Source organism: Macaca fascicularis, chromosome 16, assembly GCF_037993035.2.
Source record: "Macaca fascicularis isolate 582-1 chromosome 16, T2T-MFA8v1.1".
In the NCBI taxonomy this organism is placed as follows: domain Eukaryota; kingdom Metazoa; phylum Chordata; class Mammalia; order Primates; family Cercopithecidae; genus Macaca; species Macaca fascicularis.
In genome coordinates, this window is record NC_088390.1 from 49,719,303 (window position 1) to 49,738,962 (window position 19,660).

At 44.9% G+C, this 19,660-nt stretch overlaps 1 protein-coding gene across 6 annotated transcripts in view; it reads right to left on the reverse strand.

The window, feature by feature from the left end:
* Positions 1-499: 499 nt before the first annotated feature.
* The window catches only part of SCPEP1 (serine carboxypeptidase 1), a 29,647-nt gene continuing 10,486 nt past the window's right edge, over positions 500-19,660 (reverse strand). For 2 of the 6 annotated variants that reach the window (XM_005583800.5, XM_074019245.1), the window contains 9 exons: positions 19,310-19,384; positions 16,454-16,526; positions 12,605-12,642; positions 11,683-11,811; positions 10,274-10,367; positions 8,826-8,939; positions 6,152-6,289; positions 4,967-5,130; positions 500-1,106 (listed from right to left, as the gene is read on the reverse strand). In XM_005583800.5, coding sequence (XP_005583857.1) covers positions 1,044-1,106; positions 4,967-5,130; positions 6,152-6,289; positions 8,826-8,939; positions 10,274-10,367; positions 11,683-11,811; positions 12,605-12,642; positions 16,454-16,526; positions 19,310-19,384 — 888 coding nt within the window. In that variant the 3' untranslated portion in view covers positions 500-1,043. Of the gene's footprint in view, positions 1,107-4,966; positions 5,131-6,151; positions 6,290-8,825; positions 8,940-10,273; positions 10,368-10,838; positions 10,932-11,636; positions 11,812-12,604; positions 12,643-14,257; positions 14,369-16,453; positions 16,527-19,309; positions 19,385-19,660 lie in introns of those variants that run through there. The other 4 variants (XM_065531303.2, XM_074019244.1, XM_015438329.4 and 1 more) reach the window with 3 other exon arrangements.

The window sequence follows — 19,660 nt, forward strand, 5'->3', positions numbered from 1 at the left end:
TTAACCTCACTGGCTCAAGTGATCCTCCTGCCTCAGCCTCCCGAGTAGTTGGGACTACAGGTGTGTGCCACCATGCTCAGCTAATGTTTTTACTTTTTTTGTAGAAATGGGGTCTCCCTATGTTGCCCAGGCTGTTCTTCAACTCCTGGGCTCAAGTGATCCTCCTGCCTCGACCTCCCAAAGTGCTGAGTTTATAGGTGTGAGCCATGGCGTCGAACCTCCTTATGTGGATCTTGAGCTATGAATAAAAAGTTAAAAGTCCTGAGCTAATTATTTTGATTTTAAGGAAATGTGGCAATCCTTGGACTAAATAATTACACTTTTATGAATTTATTCTAAGAAAATAAGGAGGTACAAAAAATCTAACTATCAGGGTGAATCAACAGAGCACTGTGTATAATAGCAACAAACTAGAAATTATTATACTTGTCCGAAGCAATTGGGAATTTTGTAAATAAACTAGCGTATAACCATAAAGTAGAATGCTCCACAGCCATTAAAAATGTTATAGAGGAACATTTATTGACATGAAAAGGTGTTTTGGATATACTGATATGTTAAACAAATAGTGAAACAACATACAGTAATGATTCATTTTGGTAAAAAATATATATGTATATATAGCAAAAAAAAAAAAAAATCTGCAAGGACATATGCTAAATTGGTAACCCTGGGAAGGGGGTATACAGGTGTTGATTTATTCTTTGTGTACCTGTATTTCCCAGTTTTTCTATAAATCACATCATTTGCTTCTGTCATAAGAAAAAGTAATAATCTATTATCATCCTTCATTTTGATGAAAACAAATCCATTTCTTAAAAAAATCTTAGGTTTTTTAAGCAGCAGAAATAATTTCCAAATTGCCTCCAGAGACAATGATTTTTATCCTCGGCGGCAGCTGGTCAGAACCTTCTTGATCACTCAGGTAGATACAGGGAAGAATGGCGCTTCCTAAAGCTTCAGCTTCCTACAGCTTCAGCGGCCTCAGCTCAGCTCTGTGCCCCAAGGCCAAAGAAACCAGCTCATCTCCAGCACCATTCACCCTATTCTTGCTGAGTCACCAGTCTCATCATCTTCAGAGCCATGTCCCCTTGGTCAGAAGGAACCTAGAAAAAAACAACATCTGAGTTAGTGCTCCTGGTGCTATTCCTAGGACTGGGGTCAGAGGCAACATCCTGAAACCTTGCTCCCAAAAGGGAGCCAGGTCTATGACAGCAACCTGTGCAGACACCTGGGCACATCCCTGAGAGAGGGTCCTTCCTGAAAATGACTCCTGCACTGGATGAAAGCTCTTCTGGGCCCTGACTGGGTTGGGTGGCAGGGACCTGGAGAAGTCAGCGTTTAAGGCAAGAACCTTCTACTCCATATGGGGCTGATCTGTTGATTTCTTGGTAAGGGTCATGCTCATGATACTGAGACCTAGCCTGTTCAAGGAAGAAGGAAGATTCCAAACATTTTAAAGGAGTCTGTCTAGAAGGGATCCCGGATTGAGAACAGACAAATGGCTGAGAAGGAAGCTCACAGGAGAGAGCCACAAATAATAAAAACAAACAGGGCCCTTTGGATGGGATCCGATTTTCACATTGTTATTCAACTTTCTTTTGTTTTCCCCCAGATTTTTAGAATAAGTCCTTTAAAATTTCCTTCCCACACAGCATCAAAAGGGGGAAGGGCAGAGGCCTCAGTTTCTCCCCTACACAGAGGGGGTTGGAGTATATGGTCTCCCTGTTCTGCAATTCCCTGGCCCCATGATTCTCTATGGCACACCCATCCTTGACTCTTCTGCCAAGAGTCCCCAGGAAGCACAGGCACGGTAGGGCATCCTAAAATGTCATTTAATTAATGAAAGGGGAAGTGGTTTGGGGACGACTTAACAACAGTCTCCAAGGGCTATTTTAAGCCTGTCCCCAACTGGTCCGTTGTTCTATATGTGACACACCAAGAGGAAATGGACCTGAACTCTAGTACATGAGAGTGTGGTTGGCTTGTTCCATGCCCTCCTACCAGCCTCGCCAGGGACTTCTCTCTAGTGCAGGCTGAGCATCCCTCACTGGAAAATCCAAAATGCTCCACAATTCCAGCCTTTTTGAGTGCCACCATGAGGCCACAAGTGGAATATTTCACACCTGCCCCATGGGGGGTTGCATTCAAAATGCAGGCGCACAACACACACTTTATTTCTGCATCCCCAAGGGGGTTACAGTACAGTAACCTTTTAATCAAAACACAGCATTGTAGGTAGAGACTGAAAGCTGCTGTTGCTTGCTGTTGCTGTTGTCTAGCAGCTGACACAGGTATTCTGGTGATGCTACTGTACTGCTCAGTTACTCTGAACACACAATTTTTCCACTGTATTAATGGTATGTTGTATGTCTTACTGTGAAGTACTTATGTGTGACTATGTGCAAGAAAAAGATTGCTTATTGGCAGCATATACATTTGGAGTCAGAAATGATATGATGCTCAACAGCCACAGATTGGTTGAAGAGCCATGGGTGGCTGAAATAGCCACCCTTTGCTCTCTAATAACTCAATGTACACAAACGTTGCTTCATGCACAAAAATATTTAAAACATTGTACAAAAGTACCTCCAGTCTATGTGTACAAGGTGTATATGAAACATAAATGAATTCCATTGCCTAGACTTGGGCCTGATCCCCAAGATATCTCATTATGGATATGCAAATATTCCAAAATCCAAAAAAATTAAAAATCTGAAACATTTCTGTTTCCAAACATCTCAGATAAGGGGTACTCAATCCGTAACACTGCTTTGCTCTAAGACTTCCTAATTTTTTTTTAAGTCAATATTGAAGGTACTCAAATCCTGAGAGCCATAAATAATGCCCTCTCCCTCTGTGCCCTACTGCCTTGTTTGTTCTCCCTTTAGATTAAGTCTATTTGTTTGTTCATTTATTTATTTACTTTTGGAGACAGAGTCTCGCTCTGTCACCCCAGCTGGAGTGCAATGGCATGATCTTGGCTCACTGCAACCTTCGCCTCCCAGGTTCAAGCGATTCTCCTGTCTCAGCCTCCTGAGTAGCTGGGATTACAGGTGCCCACCATCATGCCCAGCTAATTCTTGTATTTTTAGTAAAGATAAGGTTTCTCCATGTTAGCCAGGCTGGTCTCGAACTCCTGACCTCAGGTGATCCATCTGTCTTCACCTCCCAAAATGCTGGGATTACAGGTGTGAGCCACCACACCCAGCCTAGATTAAGTGTCTTTTAAGAGTGGGCTGCTTTCTCTGGCTTCTTAAAGGAAGCTGCTGTCTCTTCTCCTCACTACTCATTCATTTTCTCCAGTCTTTACATTCTGGCTTCTGAGTTTGCCACCTCACCAAAACATCTCACCAACGCAGGTGCCAAGGATATCGGTGTAAGCACATCATCACTCACGTTCCAACCCTTCCCCTGAGTTCTCACTTGGCACTACGGACCCCTCCCTGCTTTGGGGATGCCATGCATCCCTGGTCTCCCTTCTCACTTATCTGGCTGCTCCTTTCTCAGTCTCATTTGTAGGCTCTTCTTCTGCCTTCTGTTCCATAGGCAATTCAAACTTAGCTTGTGCAAATTGCCTCCATCCCAAACCACGATGCTGGAGCAGAAACCTGCAAGCCACCCTTCAGTATTTTTCCACCCCAAACGATTACCAAGTCCTGCCAATTTTCCCTTCTTTACACTTTACCAAATCCATCCGCTTTCCTCCTTTCTGGATTTACCTGACAGCCTCATTGACTGGTCCTTGGCCCCAGGCTTGCCCCATGCCCTCTACTGCTAGAATGGTATTTCTTGGACAAATCTCTTAATTTCACTCCCTTACTTAAAACCCCTGCTTGGTGTTTTAACTCCTTAGTGTGGTATGAAAACTTCCCCTCTGCAGTCACCTCCCTCCAGTGTCCATTCCAAGGCCTCGCCGTCTGAGGCTCCTCTGGACCTTGTATTCACTGTTCTCCATGCTCCCCACCTCCTCCTCTTTCCTTAAATCACTCCTACGCATCACGTGGGGCACAATCTTCCAGATCTGCAAGCCTGGGCAGGGCACCCTTCCCTGGGCCAAGCCCCCTCTTAGCATTGCTCACCCCATGCTGTTGACAGTCTCCTTGCCTGTCTGTCTCTAGACCACAAGCTCCTTGAGGACAGGGACTGGGCACCACTCACCCTTGTGCTCGCAGTGCCTAGTGCTAATAGCGGAATTTTGTTAGGAAACTCAAAACACTCCCAAGCCCTAAGTATTTCTTTCTTTTTCTTTTGCTTTCTTTTTTTTTTTTTTTTTTTGAGACAGGGTCTCGCTCTGTCAGGCTGGAGTGGAGTGGCACGATCTTGGCTCACTATAGCTTCTAATTTTCAGGCTCAATCAATCCTCCCACCTCACTCAGCCTCCTGAGCAGCTGAGACCATGGGCATGCGCCACCGCACCCGGCTAATTTTTGTTCTTTTTTGAGACAGAGTCTCACTCTGTTGCCCAGGCTGGAGTGCAGTGGTGCTATCTTGGCTCACCGCAACCTCCGCCTCCTGGGTTCAAGCAATTCTCGTGCTTCAGCCTCCCAAGTAGCTGGGATTACAGGTGTGTGCTACCACACCCGGTAAATTTTTGTAGAGACAGGGTTTCGCCATGTTGCCAAGGCTGGTCTTGAACTCTGGAGCTCAAGCGATCCACCCGTCTCAGCCTCCCAAAGTGCTGGGATTACAGGCATGAGCCTCTGTGCCTGGTCTAATTTTCATATTTTTTGTAGAGACAAGGTTTCTCCATGTGGCCCAGGCTGGTCTCAAACTCCTGGGCTCCAGCAATCCACCCGCCTTCGTCTCCCAAAGTGCTGAGATTACAGGCGTGAGCCACCACACCTGGCCCTCGGGCCCTCGTACTTCTTACAAGACCCGCCTGGGCAGCGGACAGAGACATAGAACTGCCTGTGGCTTCCCTCTCAGGGTGATTTTTAAGTCTGGAACAAAAGCTGTCTCTTACCATGTGACCAGCTTTCAGAATCCAGTAGAAAGCCAGGTTCTTGTGGGACTTAACAAAAGCAGACGTTTCCAAAGATTTAGGGTCACTGTGCAGGGCCTTCCACTTCAGCTGACTGAATTTAGGCAGTTCTGGCCACTTCAGTTTCCGCAGCCAGGCCTCCTGACCTGGTGAGAAGGACAAAGAGAAAGGCCTGGCATGAACAGCTGGGTAGAGTAGGAAAAAAGTCGAGGTCCTAAAAGTTGGTGCTTCCCAAACTGCAGTATGCATGAAACTCACTCGGGATCTTGTTAAAATGCAAACTCGGATTCAGAAGATCAGGGTAGGGCCTGAGCATCTGCATTTCTGACTCCCAGTGAAACCTAGGCTGCTGGGAGAAACCTAACAGCTGCAAAGCCTGACTGCTTTTGCCTCTGTATCTCTCCCTGCCATCTGCTCTTTAGGAAGGGAACTGGGGACCTCTGGAGGCAGACAGGCCCGTGAGGAGGACTGAGAAATGTCAGGAGATAGTGATAAGGATCACCTGGGCTGTTCATGGAGCAATGCAGCAGCTTTCCAAATTGTCCTTGGTGTCCCTTGCTTACCAGTCACAAAAATATTCAATCCTTCTGGTTTGACAAGGCGCATCACACCCGTCAGACCTTGTGCCTCAATTAGCCTGCCAGGTCAGGGAACCTGTCTCTGAGCCTCCACCAGGCCCTATTTAATTTGGAAGTGAGCAAATTAAATAGGTGGTAGGTGATAGGGCAGCAGTCGGGAATCCACAAAGACCATTTCCCCTGGGTCTTCAGGGTTACAGTCATTAGGGTTTAGTTTTAATTCACTCTGCAGTGGTCAACATCGACTGTGATGTCGCACAAAAATGAGGCTCTCCCTTAATTAAATAGTGCACTTGTCCAATAACCAGGAAAATGTCTAAGTTTTGTGGTAGAGACAGGTGCTGTTCTTTTCTTTAATCATACCTAAGGAACCCCAAACCCGGATAGGCCCAGGCTTCTGAGGGGTCACAGCCACATGCAGCTCCCCACTCTGAATAATCAAGGTCAGGGGTAGGTGAATGTAATGGGAAATGGCCTTCCTCCTGGCATGTCAACATCATCCACCCCAAGACTGACATGTCCCAGGCCAGTTCCCTTCCAGTTGAACCCATAAAACTGCCTCTATGTGCCCCTCAGAGTCAATTCCTACCCATGGTATCTACGATGAGATCAAGCTGTCCATTATACACGGTCACGTTGATCCCTGCCTTCAGCAACTTGTCCACAATGCTAATGACTGGCTTCATGAAGTCCTCCTCCATGTTCACAAAGACGTTGGTAGCCTGGCCTGCACATGGGGAAGGAGAAAGAGGGAGTAGCTTGGAATCTGCCAAAACAGGAGATACCTTTCAGCCCAGAGCATCTTGGGCTCCAGCACCGAACAACGACTGAATGCACAGATGCTTCACAAACAGGGATGAACCAACCCAGAAATTTGTGCCGACTGGTCGGGTGTAAGGCACACATAAATAGCTCATGTGGTCCATTCTCTTGAGAGCTTGAGATGATAGCAGGCGCCATCTTTAATGAGGAATTGACACCTGGAATAGGCTACTGTCCAAGGAAACAGGGAGGGAGAGACCCAGGAAATACTCATTAGGCTGGTACACTCAGGGAATAAACTGTGCTTTGGGCCAATGTCAGTTTTCCTGTTTTTTTGAGTAACACCAGGGCCAAGTTTCAAGTCCTGAACAAGTGGGCCTACCTTATAATAAACCAGATCAAACCTAAACCAATTCAGAGCTGGCCCTCAGGAAAGCCAAATGAATAACAAGCCCCAGGCAAGACAGGAGCTAGTGAGCACACTCTCGCTGGCTCCTGCCCATCAGCATTATCAAAACACTGAATGACAGCAATAACAGTGGCAGCCACCATTATTCGCTACTCACTGCCAAGGAGGCATTTGACAAGCAACATACCATTTTCTTCTTCATTGTCCTAGGAGATAAGAAATCTTTTTTTTTTTAATTTAATTTTTATTTATTTATTTATTTATTTATTTATTTATTTGAGACAGAGTCTCACCTTGTCACCCAGGCTGGAGTGCAGGGGCACAATCTCAGCTCACTGCAGCCTCTACCTCCCAGGTTTAAGCGATCCTCCCACCTCAGCCTCCCAAGTAGCTGAGACTACAGGTGCACACCACCACACCCAACTCTTTTTTTGTTTTTCAGACAGTTTTCAGAGGTTACAGGCGTCTGCCACCCCACCCGGCTACTTTTGTATTTTTAGTAGAGCCGGGGTTTCTCCATGTTGGTCAGGCTGGTTTCGAACTCCCAACCTCAGGTGATCCACCCACCCGACCTCCCAAAATGCTGAGATTACAGGCGTGAGCCACCACACCCAGTCACACCCAGCTCTTTTTATTTGAGCTAATTTTTCTTCATTTCTAACATTCTCTCAGCAGTCAGGAGTAATGAAAAAACCAGGGATAGAATGAGCCCTCTGGTGACTGCAGGTTGGGAGAGGAGGACCCATGTCCCCTGAGAAAGCTCCCAGCAGCCGCATATCGTAGGCTCCCAGCAGCAGCCACAGGACCACTGACCCCATATCCTTGGGGTATCTTGAACACACATGAAACAAAACCCTCTTTAGCTCGGAGTGTTTTCCCTTCAGAAACCTGAGATCTCTGCTTGCTCAAGGCCTCCCTACAGGAATAAAGTAGGAACTTATCCAAGATTTCTACCTGGCCCTGGTCTCTTAAGGATTTCATCATTTCCTCACCACAGCCTTGAGACCAGAATGCAGTAATGCCCGGCCACATCTAGCGTCAGGATGCCTGGGGAGGTCAGCAAGAGAGAGCTGGTCACTTGGGCTGTCTGACATCCTGCAAGGACCTTTGGCACGAAATCTCATCTGCAACCAACTGTGGCCTTGGATGTAGCTTTTTTATTATGAAAAATTTCAAATGGATACAAAAGAGTAGTGTACAACGCTCCGATGTACCCATACCAGGCTTCAATAATTATTAACTCACAACCAATTATGCATTATTTCCCTCCCCACTCAGCTCCCTGCCAACCCCTTATTTTGAACCAATTTTGACAAATCTTTTTTTTTCCTTTTTTAAGAAACAGGATTTCTCTGTTGCCCAGGCTGGAGTGCACTGGCACAATCATAGCTCACTGTAGCCTCAAACTCCTGGGTTCAAGCAAGTAGTTAGGACTATATGTCACATACCACCATGCCTAGCTAATTTTTCTTTTTTCTTTTTTTTTTTTTTTTTGAGACAGAGCCTTGCTCTGTCGCCCAGGCTGGAGGGCAGTGGTGTGATCTCGGCTCACTGCAAGCTCTGTCTCCCGGGTTCACGCCATTCTCCTGCCTTAGCCTCCCAAGTAGCTGGGACTACAGGCGCCTGCCACCACGCCTGGCTAATTTTTTGTATTTTTAGTAGAGACGGGGTTTCCCTGTGTTAGCCAGGATGGTCTCGATCTCCTGACCTCGTGATCCGCCCACCTCAGCCTCCCAAAGTGCTGGGATTACAGGCGTGAGCCACCACGCCCAGCTAATTTTTCTATTTTCTTGTAGAGATGGGGGTTTTACTGTGTTGCTCAACTGTGGCCTCAAGCAATCCTCTCAACTCAGTCTTCCATAGTGGTGGGATTATAGGCGTGAGCCACTGCATCCAGCCCTCACAGCCCTGACAAGTCATTTACTGTCTCTATATCTATTTGCTCACCTACAAAATGTGGATAGTAATATGGTTTACCTGTAACCTATCATCACCAACAACAAAACCCATCCTACAAATTCAGGTCTCTGAATTTGCACCTCTTTTCTCCCCATAACTCTACAAACGGCACTTAATTAGGTCGCATAAGTACCTCCCCAGGATTGATCCTCAGGAATAATTTTGAGCTTCTTTCTGATGGGGCCATTCATGAGCTGGCTTAGGGCGTCTTGTTGTAGGTGTCTCACGTGGCGCTGACAAAGACGAACTAAAACCAAATTGGTAGACGGTGAGTCAAAGGACTGGAAGTAAGGACAAGAGGACATCGTTTTTTTTTTTTTTTGAGACGGAGTCTCGCTCTGTCTCTCTCTCGCTCTGGAGTGCAGTGGCGCGATCTCGGCTCACTGTAACCTCCGCCTCCCGGGTTCAAGCGATTCTCCCGCCTCAGCCTCCCGAGTAGCTGGGACTATAGGCACACGCCACCATGCCCAGCTAATTTTTGTATTTTTAGTAGAGACGGGGTTTTGCCATGTTGGCCAGGATGGTCTCGATCTCCTGACCTCGTGAACCGCCCGCCCGCCTCAGCCTCCCAAAGTGCTGGGATTACAGGTGTGAGCCACTGCACCTGGCCATGAGGACATCTTTACCAAGCCGCTGGGGATGCTGCACAGCGAGAGGGAGAGTTTCAGATTCAGCTGGAAGAGGGAAAGCGTCACCTTGATTCACCCCCAGCGGGAGGAAGAAGGTCAGAAACACACTGAAAGTGGAGAGGCTTTAGTATTAGGTTGGTGCAAAAGTAACTGCAGTTTTTGCCATTAAAAGTAATGGCAAAATTTCTAAATTTCAATGGCACTCCAGCCTGGGCAACAGAGTGAAACCCCAACTCTTAAAAAAAAGAAAAAAAAAAGGGAAAAAATAGATTTGTCAAAATTGGTTCAAAATAAGGGGTTGGTAGGGAGCTGGGTGGGAAGGGAAATAACGCTTCACTGGTTGTGAGTTAATTGTTTTTGAAACCTGTCAAAAACCGCGGTTACTTTTGCACCAACCCAATAGTATTGACTGTACACTCTATAGACCTGGGGGCTGTTGGGATTCTCCAGAATGACCAAAGGGAATCACCTAGGAAGTGGAACCTAGGGTATCCTGCAGCCTTTATACGCTTCTTGGTTGGCTGAAAGACGACTAAATTCAGCCTTGAATTGATGTTGTAATTTGGTGTATGGAAGCTGGTTTTTAAACTTTAAAAACATCATGTTATGTGACAGAAGCCAGTGCAAAAGACTATTGTGTGATTGTATTTATATAAAATGTTCAGAAGAGACAAATCTAGAGAGACAGAAGGCAGATGAGTGGTGGCCTGGGGCTGGGAGTGGGAATGAGAACTGTCTGCAAGCAGACACGTGGGATCTCTTTGGGGTGACGGAAATGCTCCAAAACTGGATTGTAGCAATGACTGCACAACTCTGGGAATATACTGAAAACCACTTACAATGAGTTAATTTCATGGCATGCAAATTATACGTTAATAAAGTTTTTTTTATAAACAGGTTTCTTTTTGCATGGAGGCTGAGGCAGGGACTAATAACTTCAAGGTTCACTCACCTAGGTGGCTCTGTGTGAATTCTAGACTCGACTCCACTGTAGACGTGGGAGTGCTTTTAGTTAAGATGTTATAGAAGTTCACCCCGTCTGTGTTCTGAAATATAAAGTTTATTTGGCTGTTTGTTTTGTTTTCCTATCATCAAAGCTGCCAAACAGAAAGGCACATGGCTCTTTATCTTATCCAAGGGCAGCTTTAATTTTGTAAATTTGCTTGGATCAGAAAGAAATACAGCTTTGGCTGTGCCTGGTGGCTCACACCTGTAATCCCAGCACTTCGGAGGCTGAGGTGGGTGGATCACTTGAGCCCAGGAGTTCGAGACCAGCCTGGTCAACATGGTGAAACCCCTCTCTACTGAAAACACAAAAATCAGCCGGGCGTGGTGGTGCTCAACTGTAGTCCCAACTACTCTGCAGGCTGAGGCATGAGAATCACTTGAACCCAGGAGGCAGAGGTTGCAGTGAGCCGAGATCGGGCCACTGCACTACAGTGTAGTTGACAGAGCCAGACTTGGTCTCAAAAAAAAAAAAAGAAGGAAAGAAAGAGGCCAGGTGGAGTGGCTCTCACCTGTAATCCCAGCACTTTGGGAGGCTGAGGTGGGTGGATCACCTGAGGTCCGGAGTTCAAGACCAGCCTGGGCAACATGGTGAAACCCTGTCTCTATTAAAAATACAAAAATTAGCTGGGTGCAGTGGCGCATGCCTGTTATCTCAGCAACTTGGAAGGCTGAGGCAGGAGAATCACTTGAGCCCAGGAGGCAGAGGTTGCAGTGAGGCGAGACTGTGCCATTGCACTCCAGCCTGGGTGACAGAGCAAGACTGTCTCAAAAAAAAAAAAATTTAAAAAGGGAAAAATAAAAAATAAAAGAAAGAAAGAAAGAAATGCAGCTCTGAAGTTTCAGAAACCAGCTGTGTCAGCCTACTCTCCCTGGAGTGGTAAGCATCTCATATGAGCAGTGATCAGGCCCCGCAGGGAAAAAAACCAAGGGCCTAGGTGTTAATTTATAAGGAGAACAGAGCTGCAGAAGGGCCTACACTCCCAGTCCTTAGCCAGCGCATTCTTTCCTTCTGGTTCTCTGGAGTCAGAATGTTGGTTGGCAAGGGTCCTAATAAGGGAATCTGTTGTCTCCACACACTCACCTCTGCAAGATAGTCTTTTTTTTTTTTTTTAAATAGAATCCATACATTTAGTCAAGGACAAGCAAGTCTTGCAGGCCTGGGTGGCTTTCTGACTCTGTAAGAAGCCACTACATCACTGCTCAGACCCAAGAGATGTATTATCTAGCATGTAATCATTTGCAGATACGTGGGGAGGCTCAGGATAGACCCCAAGTTTGACAATACCAACAACGTACCCTGTACCCACCAGAAAAAGCCAAGCACGCTGGCCTCTGAGTTTGTCCCCTTTTTACCCGTTCAATGATCATTTCTGCTTTCCCCCACAGCTCTGTGGCCTCTCTGTAGAGCCCCTTATTTACGGCACTCAGGACTTGCTCTGCAACCTCGGACACTTCTGCCAGACCTTTGTCTTCGAGAAGAGACTGGAATGCAAACCAAGAGCAAAAAGACCCGCTTTACTTGGGAACATCAATCTGGTGCTGCTGCAGTTAGGTAGGGGTAGGAGAAAGAGGGGAAGGAAGGAGAACAGAAGCTCACATATCAAAGTATATTGTTACAAGCCACATGTTTATTGGAGGAAATACGGCAAACTGTCAACTGAACCTAAGAAGGTATTCACAGTGATCTGTCAACGTTTCTGCATATTTGAAAATTTTTGTAATAACAATTTAGGGAATTGGAAAAATGTGTTTCTTGTATCTGGAAAAAAGTGATGTGTGCTGATTTTCTTTCAATTTGTCCCTGAGGCAAGCTCTTTTTTTTTTTTTTTTTTTTTGAGACAGAGTCTCGCTCTGTCGCCCAGGCTGGAGTGCAGTGGCGCGATCTCGGCTCACTGCAAGCTCCGCCTCCCGGGTTCACGCCATTCTCCTACCTCAGCCTCCCGAGTAGTTGGGACTACAGGCGCCCACAACCGCGCCCGGCTAATTTTTTGTATTTTTAGTAGAGGCGGGGTTTCACCGTGGTCTCGATCTCCTGACCTTGTGATCCGCCCGCCTCGGCCTCCCAAAGTGCTGGGATTACAGGCGTGAGCCACCGCGCCCGGTCCCCTGAGGCAAGCTCTTGCTTTGGGTCTCCAACTCTATATGGATGAGTAGTCCCTAAAGAGCAGTGTCATCCACATAGGCAAACTCATCCAGCATCTCTTTTCCTGGGGTCACAGCCGGAAGAGATCGGCTGGGTTGTTTACCCGCAGGGCGCAGATGTATATCTACTTACCATGCTGTACAGGTAAGGTCCCCAGGAGAGCACCGAATCTAAAGGAAACCACATATGTACAAATCAAGTATGTCATACCTCTGTCTTTCCAAAGACAAACCTAACTGTCTTCTCTCCAAAGAAGAAAGAGACAGAAGCAAGAAACCTGGTAGCTTTGGATTGGAAGGCTCCTCAAATCACCTGCACCCATGCAGGAGGCGGGCTGATGACACAGTGGCTGGAAGGTGGGATGAGGGTGTGAGGGCCTGTCTGTTGACTCTTAAGAATAATGGCACATTAATTTGGCCTGATACTGGCCCAGCAAGTGAATCATTACCGGTGACAGCATCCCCATAGGCAGGCTGTAGGTATGCAGGTGGAGGCTCTTATCTGTGGACCTCTAGGCCTTTTGACAGCTTAAAATATTTCTCCACCCTCACATTTCTGCTCTGCATCTTATTTGCTCCTCCAGTTTGGAGATACTAGGTTCTGCCAAGGAGCTAAATAAGGAAGATGACTAATGAGTTTGCAACAACGCAAGTGGCTATATTGCCAATTGGCTCATTCCCATCCCACAAACACATTGAGAATTTACTAAGGGTCTGGAGGCAGCAAAAGCTTAAGATATAACTGTGAGTAACATAATGCCTGTCCTCAAAGAGAACAGTAGTTGACCTTGGTTTAGACAAGCTCACAACTATTAAATACTATATCACTAGGTAAGACAAGTGCTATTGAAAGACACGCCAACAAAGAATCAAGGACCTCAACTTACAAAGCACATTTGAGTATGTCTCTCCTTAGCTTAAAAGTATTCAATGGCTCCTTAAGGCAAAGTGTCTCAAAGTAGGTTTCAAGTAGTCTTAGTTCTGCAGGAACTAAGTCCATGTTGCCCAGTCTGGTCCCGAACTTTTGGGTTCAAGCAATCCGCCCGCTTTGGTCTCCCAAAAGTGCTGGGATTACAGGTGTGAACCACCACGCCTGGCCTGGACTGGTATTCTTTTAGAGTACACTGTGAGAAATGCAGGCACATCAGGACTTCCGTGGCCTAGCTGTTAATCACCTCCTGGGCTTAACCTTCAAACTTGTGCCTTAGTTTCTTGAAACAGGTTTGGTTGCAGTTCTCCAATGCATCCCACTTCTTGTTTGATCTGGGCCAGAGATTGGTAACCTTTCTGTAAAAGGGCAGATAGTAAATAATTTTGGCCCTGTAGGCCAGCCTATCTCGGTTGCAACTACTCAACTGTGTTCTTACAGTCTCCAAACAGCCACAGACAGTGAATGAACTTTTACCGGCCGGGTGCGGTGGCTCACGCCTTTGATCCCAGCATTTTGGGAGGCTAAGGCGGGCAGATCACCTGAGGTCAGGAGTTGGAGACCAGCCTGGCCAACATGGTGAAACCCCATCTCTACTAAAAATACCGAAAACATTAGCCAGGTGTAGTGGCGGGAACCTGTAATCCCAGCTACTCAGGAGTCTGAGACAGGAGAATCGCTTAAACCTGGGAGGCGGAGGTTACAGTAAGCCGAGATCGCACCATTGCACTCCAGCCTGGGCAACAAGAGCAAAACTCTGTCTCAAAACAAACAAACAAACAAACAACAAAAAAAAAAAATGTATTTACCAGAGCAGGCGGCAGGGCAGACTTGACTCATGGGCCCTTGTTTACCAACCTTTGAAGTAGGCCTGCGTTGTTCAATAGAACTTTCTGCAGTAATGGAAGTGTTCCATATCCGTGCAGTCCAAAATGCTAGCCAATAGCCACATGTGTCTATGGAGCACTTGGGTGTGGAGAGTGCCACTGAAAAACTGAAATTGTATTTAAAAATTATAATTAAATTTATATAGTCACATGTGGCAAGTGGTTACCATACTGACATGGTCACACGGGCTTAGTGACAGTGCAGATCAAGACCTTCTTGAAGATCAGGAGCATATCTATGTGTCTTTGCCTAGCACCTAGAACAGTATCTACTACTTAGCAAGCAATTAACAATTGTTCATGGAAATTAACAATACTTCTTCCTCAAAAACCAATGTTTCTGGTATAGAGGGGCAATACTTAAAGTGGATCTGGAAGGATGGATTACAATCCAGACAAACAGATTCATAAGGTAAAGTGGGTCACGGCAAGGAGGAAAAGGTAGATTCCAAACAGGAGGAAAAACACTTGCAAAGCCAGGAAGCAAAGCTTACTGATCTTGGAGAGACCGTGTGGCAAGGTGGTTAGGTTGCTTGGATTCCAGTACCTGCTGCCTGGATTTGAATCCCAGTTTTACCATTCAGCTGGGTGACTCTAAGAAAGTTGCTTAACCTCTCTTGAGTCTCAGTTTCATATTTACAAAATTAGGATAACAATAGCATCCATCCCATGGAATTGTTGTAAGGATTACATGAAGTTAGCACATGCAAAGTACTTAGTGCTATCGTGAAACTGAGAAGACCCCATGAGGAAGTGAGAGGGCCAGCATCGTAATTTTGAGTCATAAACAACTCTCATCTGTGTTCCCAATGAGGATGCTCAGTTATGAAACAGCACACCTCTCGGTTGCCAAGACCCGATGGAGACTTTGTCTTGTCATCAACTTGAACAAAAGAGCAGTATCTGACAAGAAACTCTCATGCTGCTGACCTAGGCTTTTGCAGTTTTATGATGTCCTATGAGATCCACCCAGGAAGGAAAAACAGATAAACAAATAGCAACCCTCGTCTTCATGCTGACTCAGTTTTATGTAACTTCAGTCCTACCCTGCAGATGGCAAACATGAGGGCAAGAAATAACCGTTCCAAGTTGTAATGGTTATTGGGAACATGGCTCTGTAACAAGCGAATCCCTACCTTTTAGGGGGAAATATTACCTTTTATAAATGATTATTTTTAAAAAACTGAGCCATAATCACAAATCACAAGTGTACCTTCGGAAGAGTTTTGATGAATGCATATGCCCGTGTAACCACCCCCTGCAATCAAGATATAGTTCCTTCATGTCCCTTTCATGCTTATTTCCCGCCCTTGCCCCTAGGCAGCCTCTCTTCTGATTTCTAACTCCGGAGTTTGGTTTTGCCTGGGGAAAATCACGTTTGGTTAGGTTAGAACAATGGTTCTCAATCAGGGATGGTTTTGTTCCCCAGGGAGACATTTCTGGTTGTCACACTGGAGTGGGTCTACTAGCATCTCTTGAGTAGAGGCCAAGGATGCTGCTGGTAGTATCCTACAATGCACAGGACAGCCTCCCACAAAAAGAACTATATGACCCACAATGTCAATAGTGCTGAGAAATCCTGTGTTAGAGTGAATGCCACCAGGATGATTGTTTCAGATGTCTGGAACCACACCCTGGGTGTCTGCAACATAAACAACTCTTATTTATGCTCGCAACACGGATGCTCAATTACGAAACTGCACACCTCTGAGTTGCAAGACCAGACGATAACCTTGTCTTGCCATCAATAAGCATAACAGATGGAAATTTCACACCAAATGCTTATGTCAGCATCAGGGAAGTAGAGGGGGCGGATGACAAAACAGATTTGCCTTTGTACTGAGCCGCACAGACCCGGATTTGAATCCTGACTAGGCCACTCATCCTATGTTGCAGAGAGCATATTTCATGACCTCTCTGAGTCTTCAGAATGCCTCCAAATGTAAAATTTGATCCTTTTGTTGTGATAATTAAAGAAAACTCAGTTCAGCCCTTAGTGGTCCATGGTAGGTGCTCTGTCCCTATATTTCTTGGATGCAGCAAACACTTTCTCTAAGGGCCCAGAACGTTCTGCTGCTTAGCTCTTTGATCTGGACAACACAGCCCAAAGTCCCAGGAAAGCATGGGCAAAGGGGAGTGAAGAAATGCCTGAAAATGTCAGACTTACCAACAGGGGAGATCCAGGAATCGCCCAAGGCAACCCCGGAAAAGTTGCACTTGATGGTCCCTTGCTGAACAGCCTGAAAGATGAAACAAGAAACGCCCTCAGGCCAGGTGCAGTGGCTCACACAGTAATCCCAACAGTTTGGGAAGCTGAGGCAGGAGGATCGCTTGAGCCTAGGAGTTCAAGACCAACCTAGGCAATGTAGTGAGACCCCATCTCTACAAAAAGTTAAAAAATTAGCAGGGCATGGTGGCATGCGCCTTATAGTCCCAGATACTCAGGATGCTGAGGTCAGAGGATCACTTGACCCCAGGAGGTTGAGGCTAGCCTGGGCAACATGGCAAAACCCCATCTCTACAAAAAATACAAAAATTAGCCAGGCACGGTGATGCTCGCATTTAGTCCCAGTTACTCAGAAGGCTGAGGCAGGAGGATTGCTTGAGCCCAGGAGGCAGAGGCTATAGTAAGCTATCATCACGCCACTGTACTCCAGCCTCCAGCCTGGCTAATAGAGCAAGATCCTGTCTCAAAAAAAAAGAAAAAAAAAAAAAAAAAAAAAAAAAAGTCTGAATATTTGAGATGAAAATTTACAGAAATAGAAAGTTGAGAACTACTGATTGAAGAAAGCAGGCTGAAACCAGTATGTATAATATGATCTCATTCAGCTAAACAATTCTATATAAATGTGCACAAGAATATTTAGAAACCTATTACCTATATGGTTAGCACAGGTGCTAACTATAGTGATCTCCATCAAGTGGGATGGTGAAGTTTTCATTTTTAATTTATGCTTGCTGTAGTTTCTAATATTCTATAAAGTACATATGCCACTTCTATAAGTTTTTTTTAATTAGTAAATCTTAAAAAAATCGCTTATTTAAGCTCACTGATATTCAAACATAGGAGATAGAAGAAAATGTGAAAGTCTTTTACTTTTCCTCATTTGTGCCCTCACACTCACCAACTGACTGCAGTTAAGTGTGTCATGTATCCTTTTACCCTTTTGTTTGCCATCACAGCGTGCAAATCTATCTCCACATATGGAAGTGTTTTTGACTTACAAACAAGTTTATCTCACATTGTTCCACAATTAAATACCCAAAGGACAACTTTCCATACTCAGTACATACAGCTCTCTGTATTCTTTCCTTTTTTCTTTCTTGTAGAGACAGGGGTCTCACTCTGTTGTCCAGGCTGGTGTCTAACTCCTGATCTCAAGCAATCCTCCCACCTCAGCCTCCCAAAGTGCTGAGATCCAACCTTTTTTTTTTTTTTTTTTTGAGAAAGAGTCTCGCTCTGTCACCCAGACTAGAGTGCAGTGGTGCAATCTCAGCTCAGCTCATTTGCAACCTCTGCCCCCTGGGTTCAAGCAGTTCTCCTGCCTCAGCCTCCCTAGTAGCTGGGATTACAGGCATGCACTACCACGCCCAGGTAATTTTTGTATTTTTAGTAGAGATGGGGTTTCATCATGTTGGCTTGGCTGGTCTCCAACTCCTGACCTCGAGCAATCCACCCACCTTGACCTCCCAAAGTGCTGGGATTACAGGCATGAGCAGGATTACAGGCATGAGCCACCGCACCCGCCTGGATCCATTCTTTACACTGGCTGCAAAGCATTTCATCTTGGAAAGATGTACCTACTTTATTTAAGCAATCCTTTACTGACAGCCAACCAGCTGTTTTCAGTTTATGAACATTATAAACAATGGCATAATAAACATTCACTGACATACACGTATGTATAAGTATTCCCATAGGATAAAATTATTGGGTCAAATGACACATACATTTAAAAAACTGACAGACATTGTCAAATTGTCCTTTTAAGTTTAAATTAATTTGTATTCCCATCAAAAGTGCACAAGAATGCTTATTTCCCTGACTTCTTACCAAAACTGGGTGTTATCAGTCTTTTAAATATTTACAAATCTCATGGACTTGGCTTACTAATAAAAGTTGAAGATTTTTCATATGTCTAAAGGCTGTTATATTTCTTTTATAAATTGCTTGTCCACATTTGGCTTTGCCCATTTTTCTACTAGGACGTTGTTGTTTTTTGTGTGTGTGTTTTTTTTTCCTGAGACATGGTCTTGTTCTGTCACCCAGGCTGGAGTGCAGTACCATGATCACAGCTCACTGCAGCTTCAAATTCTTGAACTCAAGCGATCCTCCCACCTCATCCTCCCAAGTAGCTGCGATTACAGCCAGGAGCCACTGTGCCCGGTTGATTTTTTTTTTTTTTTTTTAGAAACAGGATCTCGCTACGTTGCCCAGGCTGGTCTGGAACTCCTGGTCACAAGCGGTTCTCCTGCCTGGTCTTCCCAAAGTGCTGGGATCATAGGCATGGGTCACTGCATTCTGTCCCAATTTTTATTTTTAAGTTTAGATTTTAATCTATCCAGAATTAATATTTTATACAAGGCAAGAATACAAGTTTTCTATTTTCCAAAGTGATAGACATTTGTCTCCATAACATTTATTGACATTCTATCCATGCTTCAATGATTTGAAGAGTTATCTTATATTTATATATGATCATATACATACAATACAAATACATGATATACATACATATATATGTGCGTGTTTCTGGATTCTGTATCCTGTTGCAATTAATCTATTTGTCTGTTGCTATGTCAGTACCACATTCTTTTACTCACTCAAGCTTTATATCTTGTTCCAGATCTAGTAGGGCAATCTTCACTCTTCTTTTAAAAACTTTTCATGATTATTACTACAGATTTAATCTTACTCTGCATGTACATGGCCCTATTCAAAGTGTATTTAATATCACGTGTGTATATAAAAGTAACATGATTTTCTGTCCAAAACCATAATAACAAAGTTATTTTCCATTACCTTATAAAGCTCTAGACCAATGCCAGCTGCCATTTTTCCTCCATAGGACTCTGAGAAAATGTAGAATGGAACTGTCTAGTAAGAAAAGGAATTTATACAGAATTAACAACCGTGATTGCTTTTTGAGTCACGTAAATTAATTTCAAATTTCTACTGCAGGTAATGGCCAGAAAAAACAAATCTGCTTTGTCTTCCTCCCCCATCACTCCGATCTGATTATTGCATCTGACTAGAATGCCCATTCCAGGGTCATTCTTTCAAGTTAAATATCAACTTTAAAGATGACAGAAACAAAAATCCACAACCCAATCTTGGAAATAAAAAGGTTTTCTCAGAAATCAGCTAGGCATT